The 24,373-nt window shown below is 38.1% G+C and overlaps 1 protein-coding gene across 2 annotated transcripts in view; it reads right to left on the reverse strand.

The window, feature by feature from the left end:
• The window catches only part of CNTNAP4 (contactin associated protein family member 4), a 218,221-nt gene that overhangs the window by 95,163 nt on the left and 98,685 nt on the right, over window positions 1–24,373 (reverse strand). For both annotated transcript variants that reach the window (XM_068667353.1, XM_068667352.1), the window contains exon 4: window positions 3,617–3,764. In XM_068667353.1, the coding sequence (XP_068523454.1) occupies window positions 3,617–3,764 (148 nt within the window). The remainder of the gene's footprint in view (window positions 1–3,616; window positions 3,765–24,373) is intronic.

The raw sequence follows: 24,373 nt of genomic DNA on the forward strand, positions 1-24,373 counted from the left end.
AAAAAAAAATAAACAAACAAACCACCAAAACAAACCACCAAACAAACAAACAAACAAAAAAACAAACAGCTCCCTTATTTGCTCCTCGAAATACTTGTTTTCTAGACCCATCACCATCTTTGTTGCCCTCTTTTGGACCTTTTCCAACAACTCATTGTCCTTCTTGTAGTGAGGGACACAAAACTGAACACAGTATTAGAGGTCTGGCCTCACCAGCACTGAGTAAGGAAGGACAATCACTTCCCCAGTCCTAATGGCCACACTGTTCCTGATACAAGCCGGGATGCTCTTGGCCTTCTTGGCCAACTGAGCACAATCCTGGCTCATATTCAGCCGTCTATCAACCAGCATCCCCAGGTTCCTTTCCACCAGGTAGCTTTCCAGCCACACTTCCCTAAGCCTATAGCAATGCATGTTTTTTTTATATTTATATATTATTTTTTTTTGTCCCCAGTGCAGGACCTAGCACTTAGTTTTGTTGAACTTCATACAGTTGGCCTCAGCCCATTGGTCCAGCCTTTCCAGACCTCTCTGCAGAACCTTCCTTCCTTTGAGCAGATTGATGGTCACACCAAATTTAGTGTCATCTGCAAATTTACTGAGCGTGTACTCGATCCCCTCCAGATGATTGAATAAAATATTGAAGAGATCTGGCACCAGTACCGAGCCCTAGGGACAGCTTTAGTGACAGACTTTTAACTGGATTTAACTCAATTTACCACAACTCCTTGGGCCACCCAGACAGCTTTTAATCCAACATAGCGTATAGACATCTAAGCCTTAGGCAGCCAACCTCCTTAGAAGAATTCTGTGGAAAGCAATGTCAAAAGCATTACTGACATCTAGTTAGACCACATCCACAGCCTTTCCCTCACCCATATCGACAGCTCACATCAACAGCTTCTCCAAATTTAAAGTCATCTGCAAACTTACTCACTGTAACTTGAAGCTCTACATTCAAGTCATTTATGAAAATATTAAAGAGAACTGGCCCTAAAATGGAGCCCTCCAGAACCCATTAGTGACTGGCCACCAGCCTGCTGTAACCCCATTTACTATAACTCTTTGAGCCTGACCTGTCATCCAATTGTCCACCCATCATATTACACATTTATCTGGCTGTATGGTGAATATATATATATATATATATATTTTATTATTATATTTTTTTTTTTCCCAGAATAATACTGAGAGAAACCTAAATGAAAGCTTTATTGAAATACAAAGAGATTGCAATCTACTGGCCCCGCTTTGTACAGCTATATGAGTGAACTTGTTATAAAAGAAAACTAAGTTCCTTAAAAAGGGCCTTCCCCTCATGTACCCATGTTAGCTATCACCAATGAGCACATTGTACTTTGGGTGTTTATTACTAACTCCCAGAATAAATTTCTCCATAATTTTACCAGACCCTGAAGTGAGACTGACAGGCCTGTATTTACGATCTCTTCTGTCTTACCCTTTCTGAAAATTGGAACAATATTTGCCAGATTCTTTTCCAATGTTCTTGGGAATCTGGAGAGGTCTTATTTGACAGGAATATAAGTTGTCAAATAAGACCTCTCCGGATTCCCAAGAACATTGGAAAAAGATCTTGCAATAACAACTATCTGAGTTCTTTGGGATGAATCCACCTGGGCCCCACAGACTTATATGCATCCAGATGGAGCAGCAAGTCCCACACAAGTTCAGAGTTGGCTGGGAGTTTATCTTTACCATAGTCACGGTCCTCCAACTGAGATTTCCAGGTGTCTCAGGGACCATCATTGGTGCTGAAGACAGAGACAAAGATGGCATTACATGTCTTTACTTTATCTGTGTTCTTATTTGTGAGGTGACCATCCTCATGAAGTAATGGACCAACATTACTTGGTCCATTACTTTGGCCCTCCCTTTGCAGTTAACATATTATAAACAAAATAAATAAATAAATAAATAAATAAATAGATAAATAGATAAAATTAAAGATTAAAAACTCTAATTGACCTCTGGCTGCACGAACAGCAGACAGCTCTCCCTGCAAACAGCATCACTGTAGTCCTCCTATGTCAATCAATTATATACATATAATTTATTTTTCCAACTAAGCTCTATAATAAGATCCATGCACAGCAAAGCCAACCTTCTGCTTCTTCTCCTTGACTTCTGATATTTTGTGATTGTTTGTTATTGTGCTCTTAAGAAGAGGTATTTAAGAAGAGACCAACACTGATGGACACCAATGCCTTCAAATGTAGTTTTTCAGGGGATCTTGCAAACTAGTTCATCAAACAGCTTGAACTCTGCTTTCCCCATATCCAGGGTTGAAGATTTTGTGGCAGTTTTCCTTCTGTCACCAAAGACTTTAAACTCAACTACTTCCTGGTCACTATGGCCAAGATGGCCATCAACTGACACTTCACCCATGAGACCCTGTCTGTGTACAGGCAGAAGGACACCTTCCCTAGTAATCTCCCTTAGTAGCTGTACCAAGAAGTTATCAACAAGATGTTTTAGGAATCTCCTCAACCTGCTTATATCAGCTGTGTGGTACTCCCAGGTCATACCTGGCAAGTTGATTTCCCCCAAAAGGACAGCAGCTGATCTAGAGGTAAAGTTCCCTAATGAATATTTCATTGATGTCATCATCCTGGCCAGGTGGTCTATAGTAGACTCCCACAATGACATGCCTTTATTTGTTTTTCCCTTACCCAGAGGGTTTCAACTGTGCCATCACCAGCTGCAAGCTCCATACACTCTAGCCCCTCCATTACATATAGCATCACCACCCCACCTTGCCTGCCCTGCCTATGCCTTCTGAAGAACTTATGGCTTTGCACCAGTTTTACTTATACCAATGATGTTGTAGCTCTGGGACTGATTTAAGGCTTTTAGTTACTCTTTCTTCTTTCTCATGATGCATATATTGATGTAGAAGTATTTCAAATGTGTTTAATTGTACCCAGCACCCCATGGAGTAGACTAAAAGATTTCACTAGCCTGCAGTCTCTCAGGAAAAGTTATAATGTCCAGGAAATCAATATGACAGTAACAGTCAAGCCTTTGCCTGCCAAATGCAGAATCAATTATTATTATTATTTTGTTAATGACAGAAAATATATTGTAAACGTACCACTTAAACAAATATCATCTTTGAAGTATCTGTCAACTGTGTAGAATCATCCCTTATTTCTGGTTTTATCTACTTGTACTGTTACTTGTACTGTCTTGTACTCAAGAACAAGATTATGTGTATATACATGTTCAACATTTTCTTTTCAAGTAGAAAGCACGCTATGCTAAAACAAAATTTTATTTATTTATTTATTTATTTTGGTGGTGGTTGTGGTGGTTTTTCTTTGTTGTTTGTTTGTTTATGAATACCATAAAAAGAGTTTTCAGTAAATTATTTTTTGAATTAACATCTATGTACCACTTATCCCAACACAGGAGCTGGAAAATAAGCATTACATATTGCTAGATGATGCAGAAACAGTGAATTCTGCACATAAACCTATTAAATTGTTTATATTCAATATTAAAACTAAGCTTAGAATTCTAGTTTCAAGTGTAATTGATACAGCAGAATACAAAAATGAATGGATGTTTCATTTAGTTGATTACACAAAACACTTACTGTACATGCATCCATATGCTTCTATACGCATTCCAATTCTACCATTGGGATTCCAGTCCAAAGGCACAAAGCGGAGAAATCTTGCTTTAATGGAATGTTGAAGCTTGTAGTATACAACACTATCGGCATTTGTGTTTCCAGAAAATGCCTAGAAGAAAATTAAAAACAGATCAGTCACATCCATATTGAATACAGAAATATATTTTCTTATTGCTGATCTTTTCATTTTACACCCTCATCTGGTCAAGAACAAAAAATAATAATAATAATAAAAAAAAATGTTAATGAATTAAATAGGAATAAACATTCAATCAAATTTGACTCTTCTAGATCAAGTCAGCTGTCTATTTAGTGCCAAATCATTAAAAACCTCAGACCTTCTGAAATTTAAGTGAATGAAGCGTAATTTCTCAAACCAAATGTTCCTTTCCAAAATGTGTAGAACACCCTGGCATTTCAATGTGTTGTACTACCTAATATATATATATATTCATAAGATGGTAGAGCAAGCTCTTCGCTTTGCTTTTGCCTAAAGGTCACTTAAATTTCATTAAAATCATATTTGATGTGTAGTATGCTGAATACAAAAAAGTTCCATTTATAATTGTGGTGATGTGGAAAGGCTCTGGTTTCCAAATAAAAAGGACAGAGTACTGTGAAAGAATTTAAATTCAGTGTTCTATTGAAAAGGAAAAATATGTTTAAACTTTTTTTTTTTTTTCCCCCAATGGAGGAAAAAACAAAGCAAAAAAAAAAAAAAAAAAAAAAGAAAGAAAAAAGAAAAAAGAAAAAAAGAAAGAAAAAGAAAAAAAATACATCAGAGAGAGAGAAAAAAAGCTGAATTTAACATATAAGGTTAATTTTCGTATTGTTACATTAGGAGACATAAGGTGTTACTGTTTAGCTTAGCCATCAGCACAGCAACACATTCACCCATCTTCCCCCTAGCAGTGGGATGGGGTAGAGAATTGAAAAAAAAAAAAAAGTAAACGCTTGTGGGTCTGTGGGTCAAGATAAAGAGAGTTTAATAGGAACAGAGAAGAAAGAAAAGAATAATTATAATAATGATAATAGTAATAATAATGATGTGTCCAAAACAAGTGATGCACAAGGCAATTGCTCATCTCTCACGGAGCAATGCCCATCTTAAACCCGAGCACTGGTCTCCCCCCACCCTGGCCAGCCACCTCATATTAATTTTTCAGCATGATATCTTATGGTATGGAATATCCCTTTGGCCAGTCTGGGTCAGCTGTCCTGGTTCTTTCTCTTCCCAGCTCCCTAATGAACCCCCAGCCTCCTCACTGGCAGAATGGTATGAGCAGCTGAAAAGTCCTTTGCTTAGTGTAAGCACTGCTCTGCAACAAGTAAAGTTATCAACATTATTCTCATCCTAAATCCAAAAAACAGCACCATACCAGCTACTAGGAGGAAAATTAACTACATCCTAACTGAAACCAGGACATAAGAAAATATAAAACGAACATAAAAACAAGGAACTGTAATAATAAAAAATTAGTAGCAACTTAAAAACTAGTATATTTTTTGATTTTGCTGGTTACATTAAGACCTTTCTCCCCTCCCCCTCCCCCCCCCTTTTTTTTCCCCTCATTGCCTGTTTGTGTTATATGAAATAATTTGTTCACACAATTGGGATTTAAATATTTGATGCATAAAACATAAATGGTTTTCTGAAATGTTTTCATTAGCAGAAATAAAAAGATTATACATTTCTGGACAGATGGAAAATGCTGTTGCTCGAGTTATAAGCAACAGAGCTAGTGGCTGCAAAAGTATATAGAAAACAAAAAGTCTACACTTTTAAAGTTCTCTTTACATAGCTTTATGAAGCATAGATGAGCTTCATTCTATTTGTTATGTATCCTCCCATACATGAAACTTTCGAATTTCCTTCCCTTGCACGAGTCAAATTTCTGTATAAATTCTAATCTCTGAAAATTCAGTAGAAAAAATAATAATAATAAAGAAATAAAGAAATAAAGGAAAGAAAACAGAAAGCAACTAGTGAATGTGCTCATTACAGATAACCTGTTGAGCTAGTAATAAGCAATGAGAGTTAGTGACTGAATATCTATACCACTTTCAGCTTCATGCTTTGTGATTTAACTATCACAGTGGGTGAAGCTGGAAAGACTGTAAAATAAACACCAGAGAACTACTATTTCCAAGGTGAGAGCACTCTAGACCTCTTGTTCCTTCAAATCCTTATTTGCAGCCTGTAACAAATGTAGTTGCTAGAGAAAGTGTCAATTAGTTTGTTGACTGAACCAGAACCAGACCCCAGACGACTAAATACTGGAAGTAAATGAAGTGTTCAATTAAGATTTTTTATTTTTTTTTTCAAGATCATTTTAAGAGAGCAGCCACCTCATTAAAATTAGTTCTTAAATTTTAGAAATGGAATGCATATTGCCTTTCTTTTTTTTTATTCAGTATGTACTTAACCCATGTGTTATTAATTTAAAAATATATATTTAATTCAATAACAGCCTAAAAGTAATTCACACTAGTCCTTAAATGATTCAAGCTGTCCAGTTTATAAATTGATACTTTTAGTTTCCATTTTATAAAGATTTTATCTGAAAAGAGCTAATTTTTAATATGTATCGATTAAGTATCAAATAAATTTTTATTGCTTGATTTTAAACAATTTAAAGATTAAAATACACAGTTTGAGGTTATTATTATTATTATTAGTTTAATTATTATTATTATTTCAATACTTTTTTACAATAAAATGAAAGAGGAAGCAATCAGTTTTCCTTCAGAACTTAAGGAATGCCTGTAGCCTAACAAATAAACTGAAGACTTGTTAGAGGAAATGTATACAAAGTATGATACATTCCTGTCTATACAGTACATCAAAATTATAGATTGGTGGGGTTTGAAGGGACCTTAAAGATCATACAATTTCATATAATTAACACCCCCTATCCCCAATAGGGAAACCTACCCCTACATCAGGCTGATCCCACCAGGCCTTAACATTTCCAGGGATGGGGCATCCACAGCCCACAGCTTCTCTGGGCAACCTCACCACTGTGAGGCACTGGAAAAATTACTGTTTAACAGTCTGATCCAGTAATCATTTAAATACACTAAAATTAGAGCTATGTAATATGCTACCTTCCTCTCATCCCTGCCACCTTTAGACAATTCAGATCACTTCATTCTTGTACCAAATCACTCAAAGGGAACATATCATTAGTTTTAGATTATGTAGGAAGCAGAGTCCTCACAACACACACAGACATCTGATGATTAAAAAAAAATTATGTGACCCTTGGCTAACATGAATGTTACGTGTAATAAGCATTGTGTTTGCATAAATATTAATGGCTTGTAAAGCTAACCCTTCTAATACAACTGCTTACTGATTCTGATTTCCTGCTTTTAGAAACACTATACTTTACTGCTATTGGCATTACATTGGCATGAAAATGTATCATGTTTCTCAGATAATGTTGTTTTTTTTTTTTGCACATGGAAGTGCAATACTACAGTATAAACTTAAATGGTAAAAAGAGCACTCAGCAGTACAGATATGTAAGCAGACAGCTCTTCTTGTTCATGCCCTATTTTATTTCATGAAGGGAGAACACCAGGCTGGTGCAATGGCCTTAAATGGGGACCTACCCTCTGTGAGGAATGTTTTAACAATTCGTGTCAATAAAGAACAGTCCTGTCTGCCTCTGGGTCCTGCACTGGCAATTTAATTCTTGAACCACAGATGCAGTGTGTCCCAGTCTTCCCCTGATTCTAGTCAATTTATCAAGCCTTCAGAAAATACTCCTCAAATTTATGAACCTGTTTGCTTTTGTTATTCTGAACTTCTATTTCTAACAGTTACAGCTTTTTTTTTTATCTTCTTCGAGATTAACTTCTTCGAGATTAACTTAACACTGCTATAGGTGTGACTGTCCCTGTGAATGGCTGGTGAGGAATGTTTTAATTACTCGTGAAGTAGAAAAGACTGAGTTTTAATTACTCGTGAAGAAGAAAGTCATAGTCTTCCTTGGAGAGGAAGACTATGAGCCTTCAGCATGAAAGACCCCTAGAGACCCCCAGAGGGACCACTGGAGACTGATGTGCATGCTCCAGTAGGAGGGACTGGACCCCGGAAGCTAATTATAATAACCTATTTTTTTTAGAAGTAGTAATGAATATGTATTAGTCTAGGAGCATAAAAATCAGCTACTTGATGTAACTGGGGTGCATCCTGGTGGAGTGGAGACTCCCACTGCACCCAGCGCTGTTTGCTTACTTCTATTCTTTTAATAAATCCTATTTTTTTATTTAATCCTATTTTGAAGACTGAGCCATTTATAACACCTCTAACCTGTTTTAACCCTCACACCCACTATCTAACCTGCACCATTATGATGATGATGATGATGATGATGATGATGATGATGATGATGATGATGATGATTATTATACCTCAAGCTATTTTAACCCTGCTTTGAAGGTAGAATTATCTAATTTATTATGCCATCAGAGATCACTTGTGTGCTCCAGGATGTATTAGTAAAGTGATATCTTTTGTGGATTTATAGCTCAGAAAGGTTTTGAAGGCAAGCTTATGCCAAGGCAAGTTAAAAGATAAATTATTTATTTCCCTCTCCATTCTCTATCCAGAAAGAAAGGAAATGTGTTTTTAGACACAAGTATCATGTCCTAAAGTTCCTCATCTAGTAAAAAGAAAAGCTTTCCATTTTTAAAACCCTGTGTGAGACATGTGTTGGGTATTCTAAGACGTACTTTAGGTATCCATAACAGATTATACTTATTAATGAATGTGATTATAGATAAACTGTAAAACATGTTATAGGACTAAATATTAGGCATAATTTTAACATATTTTGTGTATTTATTGTAACAAACATTGATAAATAAATATATTTATATATATACTACTTCATATTACATAAAAATTAAAATTTAATTTTGATTTCATGCAGTTACTCTCATTTCATGTTTAATTACAAGAATTAGAACAGGACCCCAACGTAGATAATTTTATCATAATAAGTTCAGCAAATGAGGTAGTAAAGCTCCTAAAGAAATGTTTGTGGTTCTCAACTGTTGTTTCTGAATTCTACAAAGAACACCAGTAAAAGCAGCCAACAAAATCAGTATGAACTAGATAGAGCTGTTCCTATAACATATTTGCTGGTTTTGCATGATGTTTCTCATGATTTGCAAATGCTAAGAAGCCACGTTGCCTGTACAAGTCTTTCTGTTTCTGGGAGATGCCAAAACTACAGTTGGTATTAGTGCCAGGGGGAGTCATGAAAGGAATAAAAATCCCAGTAAATTACTGACAATTTGTTCGGCTTGGAGCATCATCCAAACTTCAGTAGGACTGTTGTAATATTAATTCATTCTGTGATCTTCTCAGAGTTCAAAACAGGGAGCTCAAAATAAAATATTTTCTTACCTAATTCCAGAGCTATATTTGGTTTCTTATATTAGGTTAACTATTTAGATCCCTGTAACAAATAGGATGCTTATTCAAGCTAACATAGCACACAATGCAACTAACATCAATGTCAATGCAATATTCAGTTCACAAGAATCCAGTCATTTCACGGTCTGTGATCCTTGTGAGTCCCTTCCAACTCAGGATAGTCTTTTTTAGGATATATATATATGTGTGTGTGTGTGTGTGTATGTATGTATGTGCATATTTTTATTTATTTATTTATTTTTCATTCAGACTCTTCCTTCCCATCCCATTAACTGTATGAAGTTATTGTTAAGTTTTTGGAGTTGGTCTTGAAAGTCAAAAGGTATGAGCTGTTTAGTTATAGTGGAAATATGAATGTGAAAGTCCTTCTTTTTGACCAGAAAACAATGTACCAGATGACAACCTCCTTTACTTGATTACTTGACTGGAATTATGGCTAGGACAAAATATGACTGGAGGAAGTAATTCTGTCTCTCTACTCCACTCTTCTGAGACTCCAACTGGAGCGCTGCATTTAGTTCTGAGGCCCTCAGCATAAGAAGGACATAGGCATCTTGCACTGAGTCCAGAGGAGGGCCGTGAAGATGATCATGGCTAGAGTACCTCTTCTATGAAGACAGACTGAGGGTTCGTTTAGCCTGGAGAAGAGAGTTTTTAGCCTGGGGAGAGTTTATAATGACCTTTTCAGTACCTAAAGGCCTTTCAGGTCCCTTCCAACCATTAAACCACTCTATAATTCTATGACTTTATAAAATGACCAAAGATTTATGCAAAAACTGACAAATGTGTTAGCTATAAAATACTGGTAGTGATGCATTAAGCGATGCATATGTGCATTAAGTATGCATTATGTGATGCATTAAGTTACATGATGTACTTTATAATAGTCCTTGTCTATGAATTGTTTGTAGATATAGTTGAACTGTACTAAAGTAATCTTCAGTTGACAAAAGCATATGTTGTACATACTCATAAATCTACATGAACATAAAGTATATAACATTAACATAAAAGAACATAAAATAAGGATGTATTAATCACAATATGGTTAATATATAACAGGTAAAATAAAGTAACAAATAATAAAATAAAATAAAATAAAATAAAATAAAATAAAATAAAATAAAATAAAATAAAATAAAATAAAATAAAATAAAATAAAATAAAATAAAATAAAATAAAATAAAATAAAATAAAATAAAAAAATAGTAGAAAATGTCAAAAATTCTTGTTCTAGTAAATGTCCACTGTTTGTAACATCTTCTGCTACCCCTGTAAGATCATACTCCAGTTGTCAAGTTCTGATGCATTTGCATGTTATGCACATTGAATTCACAATGCTGTCTTTGAAGGAAAAATAGCTGACTAGATACAGCAATAACATGATTACCAAGCAAAACTGTTTGGGCCTTAAAATCGCTATCATACTGCAAATGCATCACAGAATCACAGAATGGACGAGGTTTGAAGGAACCTCTGAAGATCATCTAGTACAACCCCTCTGCAGAGCAGAATCACCTTGAGCACATTGCACAAATGGCATCCAGGTGGGTTTTGAATATCTCCAGAGAAGGAGACTCCACAACCTCTCTGGGAAACCTGTTCCAGTGCTCTGTCACCCTTACAGCAAAAAAGTGCCCTCTCATATTCAGATGGAACTTCCTGTACTTCAGTTTGTGCCCGTTGTCTCTTGTCTTGTCACTGGGCACAACTGAAAAGAGACTAGCTCCATCATCTCAACACCCTCCCTTCAGATATTTATATACATTAATGACATCTCCCCTCAGTCTTCTCTTTTCCACACTAAACAGGACTGGTCTCTCAGTCTGTCCTCATATGACAGGTGCTCCAGTCCTCTAACCATCTTCACAGCCCACCTCTGAACTTGCTCCAGTGGTTCTATGTCTCTCTTGCAGTGGGGAGCCCAGAACTGAACACAGTACTCCAGGTATGGCCTCACCAGGGCTGAGAAGAAGGGGAGGATCACCTCCCTTGACCTACTGGCAACACTCTTCTGAATGCACTCCAGTAAACCATCGGCCTTCTTGGCCACAAGGGCACACCGCTGATTCACGGTCAGCCTGCTGTCTACCAGGACTCCCAGGTCCCTCTCTGCAGAACTGAATTCCAGCAGGTCTGTCCCCAGTCTGTACTGGTGATTGGGGTTATTCCTCCCTAGATGTAGAACCCTGCATTTGCCCTTGTTGAACTTCATGAGGTTCCCTTCAGCCCAACAGTCAAGTCTGTTGTAGTCCCTCTAAACGGCAGCACAGCCCTCTGGGGTATAAGCCACTTCTCCCACCTTTGTGTCATCAGCAAACTTGCTGAGGGTGCACTCTGTTCCATCATCAAGGCCATTGATGAATAAGTTGAACAACACTGGACCCAGTACTGACCTCTGGGGGACATTGGTAGCTACAGACCTCTGACTAGATTCTGCACCACTATGTACAGCCCTCTGAGCTCTGCCATCCAGCCAATTATCAATCTACCTTACTGTCCACTCATCCAGGCCACACTTCCTGAGCTTGTCTTTGAGAATGCTATGGGAGACAGTGTCAAAAGCCTTGCTGAAGTAAAGGGAGACCACATCCACCACTCTCCACTCATCTACCCAGTCAGTCATCTCAGCGTAGAAGGATATCATATTTGTCAAAAATGACATCCCTTTGGTGAATCCATGCTGGCTCTTCCTGATCACCTTCTTATCCTCCACATGCTTGGAGATGACCTGCAGGATGAGCTGTTCCTTTTCCATTTTCAGGGATGGAGGTGAGGCTGAATGACCTGTAAGTGTCTAGCTCCTCCTTCTTACACTTTTTGAAGGCCGGTGGGATATTTGCTTTCTTATAGACCTCAGGCATCTCTCCTGTTCTCCAGGACCTTTCAAAGATGATGAAGAGTTGCCTAGAAATAACATTGGCCTACTCCCTCAGCATCTGTGGGTGTATTCCATTGGGGCCCATGGATTTGTGGATGTCAGATTTGCTTAGATGATCTCTTTGACCACAAAAAAGTCCTCCTTTCTCCAGACTTCCTCTCTTGTCTCCAGGGTCTGAGATTCCAGAGGGCTAATTTTAGCAGTAAAGACTGAAGCAAAAAAGGCACTCATCAACTCTGTCTTCTCTGTTCCTTTGTCACAACAGCACCCGCCCCATTCTGGCCCCATTCTGCAGCACGCCGACATTTTCCCCAGATTGCTTTTTTCTACTGATGTATTTGAAGAAGTCTTTCTAGTTGTCTTTGACATCTCTTGCCAGATTTAACTCCAAATGCACCCTGGCCTTCCTTGTCACATCTCTGTATACTCTGACAATGCCCCTATATTCCTCCTAAGTGGCCTGTTCCTTTTTCCATATGCTGTAAATATCCTTCTGTCAGCTTCGCCAGGAGCTACCTTCTCATCCATGCAGGTCTCCCACCCCCTTTGCTCATAGGGTTGACCAATGTTGATCTTGGAGGAAGTGATGCTTGAATATTGACCAGATGTCTTGAACCCTCCTTCCTTCCAGGGCCCTAAGCCATGGGATACTTCCAAGTAGATCCCTGGAGAGGCCAAAATTTGTTGTCCTGAACTACAGGGTTGCAATTCTACTTTTTGCTCTGCTTCCTCCTCACAAGATCTTGAACTCCACCATATGGCTCTAACTCACTGCAGCCAAGGCTGCCCCTGACCCTCACATCTCCAACTAGTCCTTAGTGGCTTCTCCACCACCTCTGTCAAAAAGTTGTGACCAATACACTTCAGGAACCTTCTGGACTGTTTGTGCCTAGCTGTGTGGTCTTCCCAGCAGATGTCAGGGTGGTTGAAGTCCCCCATGAGAACCAGAGCTTGTGACTGAGAGGTTACTTGAAGCTGTCTGAAGGAGGCTTCATCTATGTCCTCTTCTTGATCAGGTGGCCTGTAGCAAACACCCAAAACAATGTCAGCCATTGTAGCCTGACCTTTAATCCTTTCCCATAAAGACTCAGCTAGCCTTTCATCTGCCCCTGGGCAGAACTCCACACATTCCCAGTTGCTCTCTCATTGCATTCTCTGTTGTTCTCAAGAGCACCTCCACCATCTCACCTTCCTGGCCGCTATTTTCTAAAAAGCACATAGCCTTCCATGACTGCATTCCTGTCATATGAGTTGTCCCACTATGTCTCTGTGATTGCAGTGAGATCATAGCATTGCAACTGCATCCAGATCTCCAGTTCTTCCTCTTTGTTTCCCATACTGTGTGCATTAGTATATAAGCATTTCAGGGAGCTGAAATTTTATCTCTCATGCTGCGTGTGCATGTATAGAAACACTTCAGATGTCTTTTATTAAAGTCAACCCCTCATGGGGCAAGTTAGGCGTCCCCAGAATGTAGTGCCTCAAATATTGTCATGAAGTCCCACAGTTTGTCATTCGTGGGCCTGTTTTTGTCCCCTTCCCCTTTCCTATCTAGTTTAAAGCCCTGCCAATTAGCCCTGCTAACTCCTGGGCAAAAGCCCTTTTCCTTCTCAGAGAAAAGTGCAACTCATCTGGAATCATCAGGCTTGGTGTCATGCAGACCTTCCCATGATCAAAAAAAAACAAAACTGTCTCAGTGGCACCAGCCTTGGGAGCACGTATTGATCAGCTGGATCTGCCTGTTCCTTTCAGTATTGATCCCCGCTACTGGAAGAATGAAGGGAAACACTACCTGTTCACCTGATCATTCAACTAATAACCTGTGGTGTAATTGCCTGAAGTAACTAGGAAAATAAAACTTAAAGAAAATGTACAGCAATGAAGAGGCTTTCATGGTAGGGCATAGCTGCATTATCTAAGTGTTCCCTAGGCTTCCAACCTTAGATGCTATTGCGCTGGGGAAACTTGGTGTGCTAGCCCTAAGAAACAGTACGGAGCATAGAGTGGAGTGGAGACACCACAGCTAGGCTCTGTAACCAGGTGGGGACTCTATTGTTCTTGTGCACACCGAGACCAATAAGCTGCACTTTTTGCTACCCTGAGCCAAGGACCTATCATGTCTTGACAAATGCCGTACCCTAGTGTATTTTTTGCTCATTATAATATCATTATAATACCAAAATACACCTCCATCCCAAAAGCTACCCGTCTCCAAGGTGCGACCACCCCTCACTGGGCATGCGCTCTGAATTTCTCGGAGCCTATTACTTTAAATGGAGACGGGAGAACTTTTCACCAGTCATAACTGAGATATGCTTGACTAGAGTCACTCAAGCTCCACCTAAAAGATAGAAAATAATGTAAATTGGCCTAAGAGACAGAGGATGTTAGGGAAGATACCACTGTCAGGGGAGATACCATCCTGAGGGAACACAACATCCCTAGGACCTCCTGACTCCTGGGATCAGTCGATGGGCTGAGCCTCTCTTCCATCCCCACCCCATTGGGACACCTTTGGGTGAGATTTGGTTATAAATTCACTTGGTTATAAATCTCTCTAGAGTCTTTAATCCTTTTAATGCTTTCATTTCTAGGCTGCGCACCTGTAACACCTATAACATCTGTGTATTTCATGCATGCTAGCTTGTTTTGCAGACAGTCATTATCGCCCATAACGGTTAATCAGCTACACCCCTTAATGCAACATAACCCCAAGGCTCTAAAGCCTCTTTTAATTACTCCTGGCCTTCTCTTTGCCACCTCATCACTGCCAACTTGAAAAAAACACAATAAAGGGTAATAATCAGAGGAATATACCAGACAAGTGACTTTCCAAGAAATGTCTCTTATTCATGCCCCAGGGAGACTGCAGACTTTCCTATGGGTCAGGTCTTGATGACAAATTGGGCCCTCTGTTCCCTTCAGAAGGGAGTTCCCTATGACTATAGCCCTTCTTTTTTTTTCTTTATGGGGCTTGTTGTGATGCAGGGTATAGGTTGACTTACCCTGGGTGACTCCCCCAACATGGATGGACCATGACCTACATTGTCATTTGCTTGCCCATCAAGCTGTGGAGTTTCATACGTGTTGTGCAGGGATACGTGGGAAGGTGAGGTATACAGCAGGGGGGTCACCTGCTGTGCTGAACAGGAACCTGCTTCTACTCCTCCCTGTCTCTTAAATCCCTTCCCCCTGCCTGGCAGAAAGGGTTTAGGAGATCCTTCATTTCTTACAGAGTGACTGTGGCTGGTTGAGGAGCCTGCCTCAGCAATGGCAGAACTCTAACCTATCAGTCAATCTCGTTCTCTGACTCCCTGATGCTCCTCAGCCTTCCCACCTCCTTTTAAGGCTCTGCCACCATGTGAAGCAGTTCTTCAAACTGGACACACCTCCCACAGCTGTGCTCTCTGCTACGTACTGCCATCCTGTACAGGTGTAAGAGTAGGGCACACCAGGCAGCCTGACCCCTGGGTAGCAACATGTTCTACCTGGAGCTCTGTCAGGGAGACTGCATCAGTTGTGGTGTGGGGCAAACTCCTGGAAGCCACAGGCTTTTGCTGGGTGGTCGTCATTGCTCCACGCTGGCTAACATTCAGGGCCTTTCCTGCCCTACCAATTGCCATGCCACACCCTGGTTGACACACCAAGCCCTGTTCACCATGATTCTGATTGCTTGCACTCCCTAGAGGCTGCCTTTGTACTACAGTGGGGGCACTGCTGGCTCAACCCACACCTAGTCAGACACCCTCATGAGGGCTGCTGGGTGCTTGTGCTTCCCTTGGCTGCTTTGAGAGAAACCCTCTGCTCACACTGATCCCCTGCTCCACTTCAGAACATATCTGCCCCAGAGCCTATCACCTTGCAAAAGGATATTAAGTTTGACCTTAAATTCAGTGGGTGCCTCAATCTATCATCTTAGTTACAGGGGAGGTTTTAAAGTTTTCATGTGCTTGTTTGTTTTTAATTAATTTAATTAATCTGGAGAGGTCCCGGTAGACTGAAAGCTGGCAAATGTTGTGCTGATTTTCAAGAAGGGTCAGAAAGAAAACCCTAGCAATTACAGGCCTGTCAGTCTCACGTCAGTGCCTGGTAAAATCATGCAGAAGATGGTTCTCGAACTTATTGAGGCGCACCTGGGGGACAAAGCAGTCATTGGTCCCAGCCAACATGGGTTTGTGAAGGGTAGGTCCTGCCTAACTAACCTGATTTCCTTTTATGATAAGATCGCCCGTATGGTGGACCAAGGCAAAACCAGCTGATGTGATTTTTTTGGACTTCAGCAAGGCTTTTGAAACGGTTTCCCATAGGATCCTACTGGACAAAATGTCCACCATACAGCTAAATAAAACCATCATACGATGGGTGAGCAATTGGCTAACGGGCAGGGCCCAAAGGGTTATGGTAAATGGGGCTGCGTCAGGCTGGCGGGCGGTCACCAGTGGGGTCCCTCAAGGCTCCATTTTAGGGCCGGTACTTTTCAATATTTTTATAAACGATCTGGATGTAGGAATAGAAGGTATTTTGAGCAAGTTTGCTGAAGACATCAAACTTGGAGGAGTTGTGGACTCGAATGAGGGTGGAAAGGCCTTGCAGAGGGATCTGGATAGGTTGGAGAGCTGGGCGATCACCAACCGCATGAAGTTCAATAAGAGCAAGTGCCGGGTCCTGCACCTGGGACGGGGAAACCCTGGCTGCATGTACAGACTGGGCGATGAGACGCTGGAGAGCAGCCTAGAAGAGAGGGGTCTGGGGGTCGTGGTAGACAGCAAGTTGAATATGAGCCAGCAGTGTGCCCTGGCAGCCAGGAGGGCCAACCGTGTCCTGGGGTGCATCAAGCACGGCATCGCTAGTAGGTCAAGGGAGGTGATTGTCCCGCTCTACTCTGCGCTGGTGAGGCCTCACCTCGAGTACTGTGTGCAGTTCTGGGCACCACAGTATAAAAAGGACATGAAACTGTTGGAGAGTGTCCAGAGGAGGGCTACGAAGATGGTGAAAGGCCTGGAGGGGAAGACGTACGAGGAACGGCTGAGGTCACTGGGCCTGTTCAGTCTGGAGAAGAGGAGGCTGAGGGGAGACCTCATCGCAGTCTACAACTTCCTCGTAAGGGGGTGTCGAGAGGCAGGAGACCTTTTCTCCATTAACAACAGTGACAGGACCCGCGGGAACGGGGTTAAGCTGAGGCAGGGGAAATTTAGGCTTGACATAAGGTGGGGGTTCTTCACAGAGAGAGTGGTTGCACACTGGAACAGGCTCCCCAGGGAAGTGGTCACTGCACCAAGCCTGTCTGAATTTAAGAAGAGATTGGACTGTGCACTTAGTCACATGGTCTGAACTTTTGGGTAGACCTGTGTGGTGTCAAGAGTTGGACTTGATGATCCTTAAGGGTCCCTTCCAACTCAGGATATTCTATGATTCTATGATTCTATGAATGCTGAGTTCATCACCTAGTGTCATAAACTTAAACAATGCCATTCATAATGTACAATTCCAGTTAAAAATTATGTTGTTTGAAAAATAAACAAACATTATCAGTGTTTTAATTATTAATTAAACAAAGAAATAGCATTAAAACAACTCTCTAAAAGAAGAGATTTCAAATGCTATTTCATGTATAGTTATGGTTTGTTTGTTTTCTTGGTGTTTTTCTAGTACATTAGGAATGTCTTAAGAAGAATCTTTCAGCATTTTATTTTAAATATCTTTTAATTCACTGTGTTGTAAAATTTACCTTTAAAGTATAATTTATTCTACTTTCAGAACAGGACATCAGAATTGGATATTAGCTCGTAGCACTGAAAATGATATTTTTTTGTTTATTTGTTTTTGTTTTCTTTACTTACAGAAAATAATGTCACTTACAAACTGAAATTTCTCATTTAATCGCTAGCCAACTCTGAGTGCTATTAAAATTACAGAAGGTAAAAATGGACTATTCAGTACCCTTTGGAATGTTTCAAAATAGAATTTATTTTGCAACTACAGTGCTAATAGTTTTATACATGATGACCTAAGAATGTTGAAAGGGAATTTACTTAATTAAATATTACATTGTGCATAGTTATCTTCACTTCATAGAAGTTACAAGACTGTGTCTCTGTTTGTTAGAGAATAGTAAAACTGTATTATTCTTATATAATATGATTAAAAGCAAGAAGACAGTGTATATCTTTTGAAGAAATAAAACTACAGCTACTATACTGCTAGCTTTTTCGAAATTTTCAGAATCCAAAAGGATTATCTCTGAAACACTTCAAAACAGTGTATTAATTCCTTAGCATCTTTTACCATAGACCAGGGGGATCACTTTGTTAAATAAAAATTGTTGACCAGTATGACTGCAACCTAATACTTTATTTTTGTCTTAGATATAAAATTCAAGCATCCATTATCTATTTCACAACTTTATAATGTTACATGGACCTGTCATTTACCTATTTATGTTTCTTAAAGCTTTCTTTATCCTAATATTCATGAATTATAGCAGCGTAGAAGTGCTCTGTCTGTTTTCCAGATTTTAAAGAGAAAAACATCTTAAAATTCACTGCATGAAAGACAACGGATGATGAAGGATGCGAGAAATGCATCATACAATTAAAATGATTAGACATGATTGATATCAGCAGTGAAAATCTACTGTTGTATAGATCAAGTACACTTGATTCCTATTCAAGCTTGTAAAGATATACTGTTCCTTTTGCAGTTCCCTTTCTTGGGTGTTATTTAAAATTAAATTCCCAAAGATTACAAAATCTAGGTCTTTATTCCACTTCAAAGTGCCGAAAAACAGCTAAGTGTTAAAACCAAAATAAGTCAAATTAGATATATAACCTTAAACTCTTTCTAAAATCCTAAACCTAAAGTATTTGCACACATAAATTACTGAAAAGGAAGAAAACTGGAAAATAATAATAACCTAATAATAAACCAATATAATTAATGAGATCTCTGTAAACATCAAAACACTTGAAAAAAAAAAAAAAAAAGAAAAAAGAAAGAAAAAAAAAAAGAGAAGTCATTATTATCATTTCTCTGATAGAAAAAATTCAGAAGAAGGCAGGCTAAATGTTCAGCATACTGTCAAGCAGTAGGTCAAACTCCTATACAGAATCACTTCTCCTACCTCCTACATTTAAATCACTGGACTTTTCTCTTTGTCAGTAGCAATATTTAAACATGTAGTTTGCTGTCACTGTAACTTTCATTAAAAGGTGAATACTAGGTGCTTCAAAATAAACAAAAAGTGAAATTCAGGATCTATTTTGCTTAACTGAAAAAAACTTTGTAGACTCTCCCTGTTAGGTCTTCTGTCAATAATTTCATTTCATTACTCTATGTAGTGTAAATTAATCTAGGGATGCCACTGTTAAGGGGCATTGATATGTCAAAATACATTATGTATTCCAAAAAAATGAAGATATTATTTCTCTGCAGCATAATGACAGGATGCATACTGCTGTTAGTATAATCCTTCTCATGTAAAGTTCCTCATCTATAACTTTTTGACAGACTTTTTTCACTCCATCACTTTTCCTGTCGTTGATGTACCTAACTTGGAAACAGAACTGAATAGCTAAATAGAAAACATGAAAGAAGAAACATAAGGATGTAAGACAAAATATTCTAATACTTGTGTCTATAAAGGATAACATCTGATTAAACTCAAAAAGAACACTTGGTTCTTGGACATAAGTGTAGTAAAATTATAGGTTCACTGGTGGGTTTAAATGTCATTCATAAAAACTGGATGAACCTCTGGGCCCAGAGGGTGGAGATCAAAGAAACAAAGTCTAGGTTGAGGCTACTAATTACTGAGTACTCCAGGAAACAGTACAAGATCCAGTAATGTTTTACATTTTCATTAATAATTATTATATCATTAAATGGATAATAGGGAAGACCAAGTCTGTAGGTGACACAAAACTGAGAGGAGTGTCTTAATACAGAAGAGGATTATTCTACCATTGATAGGGACATCAACCAGTGGGAGAAATGAGCCAACAGGAACTTCTTGATGTTCATCTCAGAGAAGTGCTATGCCTGAGGAAGAACAGCCCCATACACCAATGCACCATGCTGAAGGACACCCAGCTGGAAAGCAGGTTGGCAGAAAAAGACCTGGGTAGCATATCAGACACCAAGTTGAACATGGATTATCAGTGTGCCCTTGCAGCACAGAAGGTTCATGGTATACTGGGCTGCATTAGACAAAGCATTGTCAACAGAGCAACCTGATCTAATGGGTGGCATACCTGCCCATGTCAGGGGGGGTGGAACTATATGATCTATGAGGTCCCTTCTGACCCAAGTCATTCTATGATTCTGCGACCTGGGGATCCTGTTGGACACCAAGTTGAACATGGGCTAGTGGTGTGCCCTTACAGCAGAGAAGGCTCATGGTATTCTGGGCTGTGTTAAACAAAACACTGTCAACAGATTAAAGGAAGTAATCCTTCCTCACTCCTCAGGACTGCTGAAGCCACACTGGAGTACTGTGTCCAGTTCAGAGACCTCCAGCACAAGAGAGACATGGAATTCCTGAACAGTGTCCAGTGAAAGGCCAGGAGGATGGTGGGAACTGGAGCCTCTTTCTGGTGAGGAAAGGCTGAGAGAGTGGGGACTGCTTAGTCTGGAGAACAGAAGGCTCAGGGGTATCTTATCAATATATAAGTAAGGGATGAAGGAAAGAATCAGGAAACACTTCACTGTTCAAGTGACTGAGCACTGTCACAGGTTGCCCAGAGAGATTTTGGAGTCTGCCTCCTTGGAGATACATGTATTCAAAAGCCATCTGGACGTGGCCCTGAGCTACTGGCTCTACATGTCTACCGGCTTGAGAAGAAGTGGTGGGACCAGATGAGTTTCAGAGGTCCCTTCCAACCTAAAATTAAATCCTGGGCCTCCATGTCCTTTTAAAATTTTGTATTTCAATCTGGATGTTAAAGTTAAACACTTTGAATTTTCTGTTGTGAAGTTGTTTTTTGGTGGTTTCTCTTCCTTGGAAATAGTGAGCTGTGAATCGCAGATGGTTTGGATATTATATTTGGTGAGCGTTCATTACATGATCACCCTGTTATTTCCATTTTATATCAGTATCAGTCAAAAGTAGGACACTGGTCGAAGCTATGGCTATATTAATTTTCTTTCAGTCACTGTCTTTCTGATATAACTTCATGTCAAGTGAATGTTTTATTCATTGAACTATTGTCTTTTTTTTTTTTTGTTCTGTTTTGTTTTGGTTTTTGTTTTGGTTTGTTTTTGCCTTTCATTTGTGTTTGCAAACTATCATTACACAGGAAAACAACTCCACAAAAATTAGACTGCATTTACTGGGTAATTTATCAAAAGTGACAAGTGACATTTGTGAAAGTTCTCAGTACTAGGGAGACAGAAAATTTTACAGTCTTTCTGTTTTGTTTTCTGTTTTGTTTTGTTTTGTTTTATTTTTCCCCTTTTCCAGAAACAAACTTTGAAAGATTTTTCTTTCATATTAATATATAAAAAGAAGACTTTTACGTAACAGCATATATGTAAATGTATATGTGTATATAATAATAATAATTATTATTATTCCAAGGCTTGGATATTCCATTTATTGTTTTTTTTGTTTTGTTTTGTTTTTTTTTTGTTTTGTTTTGTTTTTTTTTTTTAATTTGTTTTTGCTATTTTTTTCATATTCTATTTTATTATTTTTTTTTCCCAGGGTTGCGTATGTAGGGCATGAACCTAGGGCTCTTTAACATCTATTGCCCTATCAGCAATATAGACCCCTATCCACCAGAGGCCTCTCAGGAATTAGCTGTGTTGTTTAGAAATTTAACCAATAAACAGTGTTTTTGTTGTCTTCCTTCCTTCCTTGTTTCCTTCCTTGTTTCTTTGTTTTCTTTCTTGTTTCCTTCCTTGTTTCCTACCTTCTTTGTTTCCTTCCTTCCTTATTCCCTTGTTTTCCTTTTTTCTTTCCTTTCACCACTGTTACTATTGTCTATGTTTTATAGTTATGAAATTAAAACTAACAAAAAAGTCATTGTCTAAATGTCATGGTGTAGGGACTGATGTCCTACTACTGATGTATTCATTTAATTGTATTCATTCATCTTAATGCAAAAAACAAGGGACAACTACATTTTTGTATCTTTTCAGAATCTACTTAATTTCCTGTTTCATTCATCCTTATGTAGCAATAAATTGTATGTGAAATAGTTTGTTGCCATTGGAGGGAGCCCTTGTATTAATACAACTGTGCACAACATTGACATTTGCTAATCCTCCCTAAAAATAAAACAAAACAAAACAAAACAAAACAAAACAAAACAAAACAAAACAAACAAACAAACCAAAGCAAAACCAACCAACCAACCAAACAAACAAAAAACAAAACCAAAAAAACTCTTTATTAATTTCCAATATTTAATATTTACAATATTTGATCATAAAATTATGAAACATTTACATGTATGCTGTATTTATTAAAGTGTAAGCATACATGCCTCACACATACTCCTTAGAAATTCAAAATGTGAATGTTTCATAATAGCATAACTGGAAGTCTAAAGAAACTTTATCACTGAAGTTGTTCAATGATTATCTAATTCTTTACCTGAAATAAATATACTCTTTTTATTATTATTTGATTTTATTTTATTTTATTTTATTTTATTTATTTTATTTTATTTTATTTTATTTTATTTTATTTTATTTTATTTTATTTTATTTTATTTATTTATTTTTAATATGGAACTGGAATTAGTGAGTTTGTATTTTGATGTTATGACAGTAATTCTGATGCTAACAACCAAGTTTGTGTAGTGTTTAATCAAAGTGCTGTGACAATTTATTCTCACTTTTATTATTATTATTATTATTTTTATTTTTTGATTAATGTATATGAAACAGTCTTCCGGGTGTGCAAAGATTGAATTTTTCATCTTGATTACAATGTAACTAACTGCCCTTTCTACTTTCAAATCGGTATGAAATTTAATGTAAGTTGTTTTTATTGTTGTGGTTTTTTTTTTTTTTTTGTTGTTGTTTCCCTCAATTGCATTTAATGTTTATATTAAAGAAATAGCAAGCTTTGTAAATGTTGTGAAATGTTTGCAGAGTGCAGTAAACTGTTTAATTTATTTATTCATCTCTATTATTTAATTGTTACAAATTTTAAAATATGTAGGAATGGCTTATTTCTCATGATATGAAATTTAGGTAGGGATCAGGATTCATGTTTGTACTCCAATAGCACATAGTATAGTGCAGATATTTGAAGAAAGAAATCACAAAGACAATTCAGCTGCCATAAGACTAAAATAGCTGTGATAAAATAGCAATATTGTTGATATCTACTGAAAGGCCACAAAGGCATGTGGAAATCCTGTTTGCTGAAAGCAACACACACACACACAAATGTCTTAATATTCCTTTGCATACAGTTTCACGTTTTGCTCTAAAATGAAATTAAATGACCAGAAAGAAAGAAAAAAATCTCACTACCTATGCCACATAGAATTCACAGAGCAAATGCATTGTAATTCTTATGTCCTGGGGGCCATAAGCAATAATACAGTTCAATAATAAGGCTTCTTATTAAATTTATTTCTCTGGATTTATACTTATGAAACCTGCCTGTCCCTAACTTCAGAGAAATACCTAAGCAGATGCCTATGTTCCTATGACTTCCAAATTAGACTGTTATTTCACACATCTCATTAGAAACCTCAGTGGCAAATTATAACTTTTCTTTTTAAACATTCCTTATCATTCTGGTTACAAAGAAAACCCTTCAAAAGCAAACAGTTGACATGTTTACTTTACTCTGTTGGAAGATACCATGCAATGAAATCCCAAATGAAATTCACTGAGGAGATAAAGCTCATCGGATAGACTAAACAGTGAGTTTCAAAGACCTTTAAAAATGTAGATGTTTTAACTAATTCTGTAGTTTTCGCAGAAATATTGAGCAAATGTTTATTAAGGTTTATAAAGAGCAGCAGGAATGGGTTACTAGGAAAAATGAAATCCAATGTGGAAAATATCCCCTGTTAATATCATCTGTAGTACCAAAGCAGAGGTTCAGTTATTCAGAAATGTCAGCATACAATGAAAGCCACAATGAAAACAAAAGTAACAGAGCAATTCCTAAAATATGAGTATGCTGATGACATTATCTAATTATTCTAAAGGCTGAGAGAGCTGGGGCTGTTCAGCCTGGAGAAGAGAAGGCTCAGTCATTGCAGCTTTTCAGTACTTAAAGATAGCTTATAAAAAGGATGGAGAGCAACTCCTTGCTCAATCGGATAAAGACAGGACAAGGAAGATGATTTTAAACTTAAAGAGAGGAGATTTAGATTAGAGGTTAGAAGGAAATTCTTCACTTAGAGGCTGGTGACACATT

Source organism: Anas acuta, chromosome Z (genome assembly GCF_963932015.1).
Source record: "Anas acuta chromosome Z, bAnaAcu1.1, whole genome shotgun sequence".
In the NCBI taxonomy this organism is placed as follows: Eukaryota; Metazoa; Chordata; class Aves; order Anseriformes; family Anatidae; genus Anas; species Anas acuta.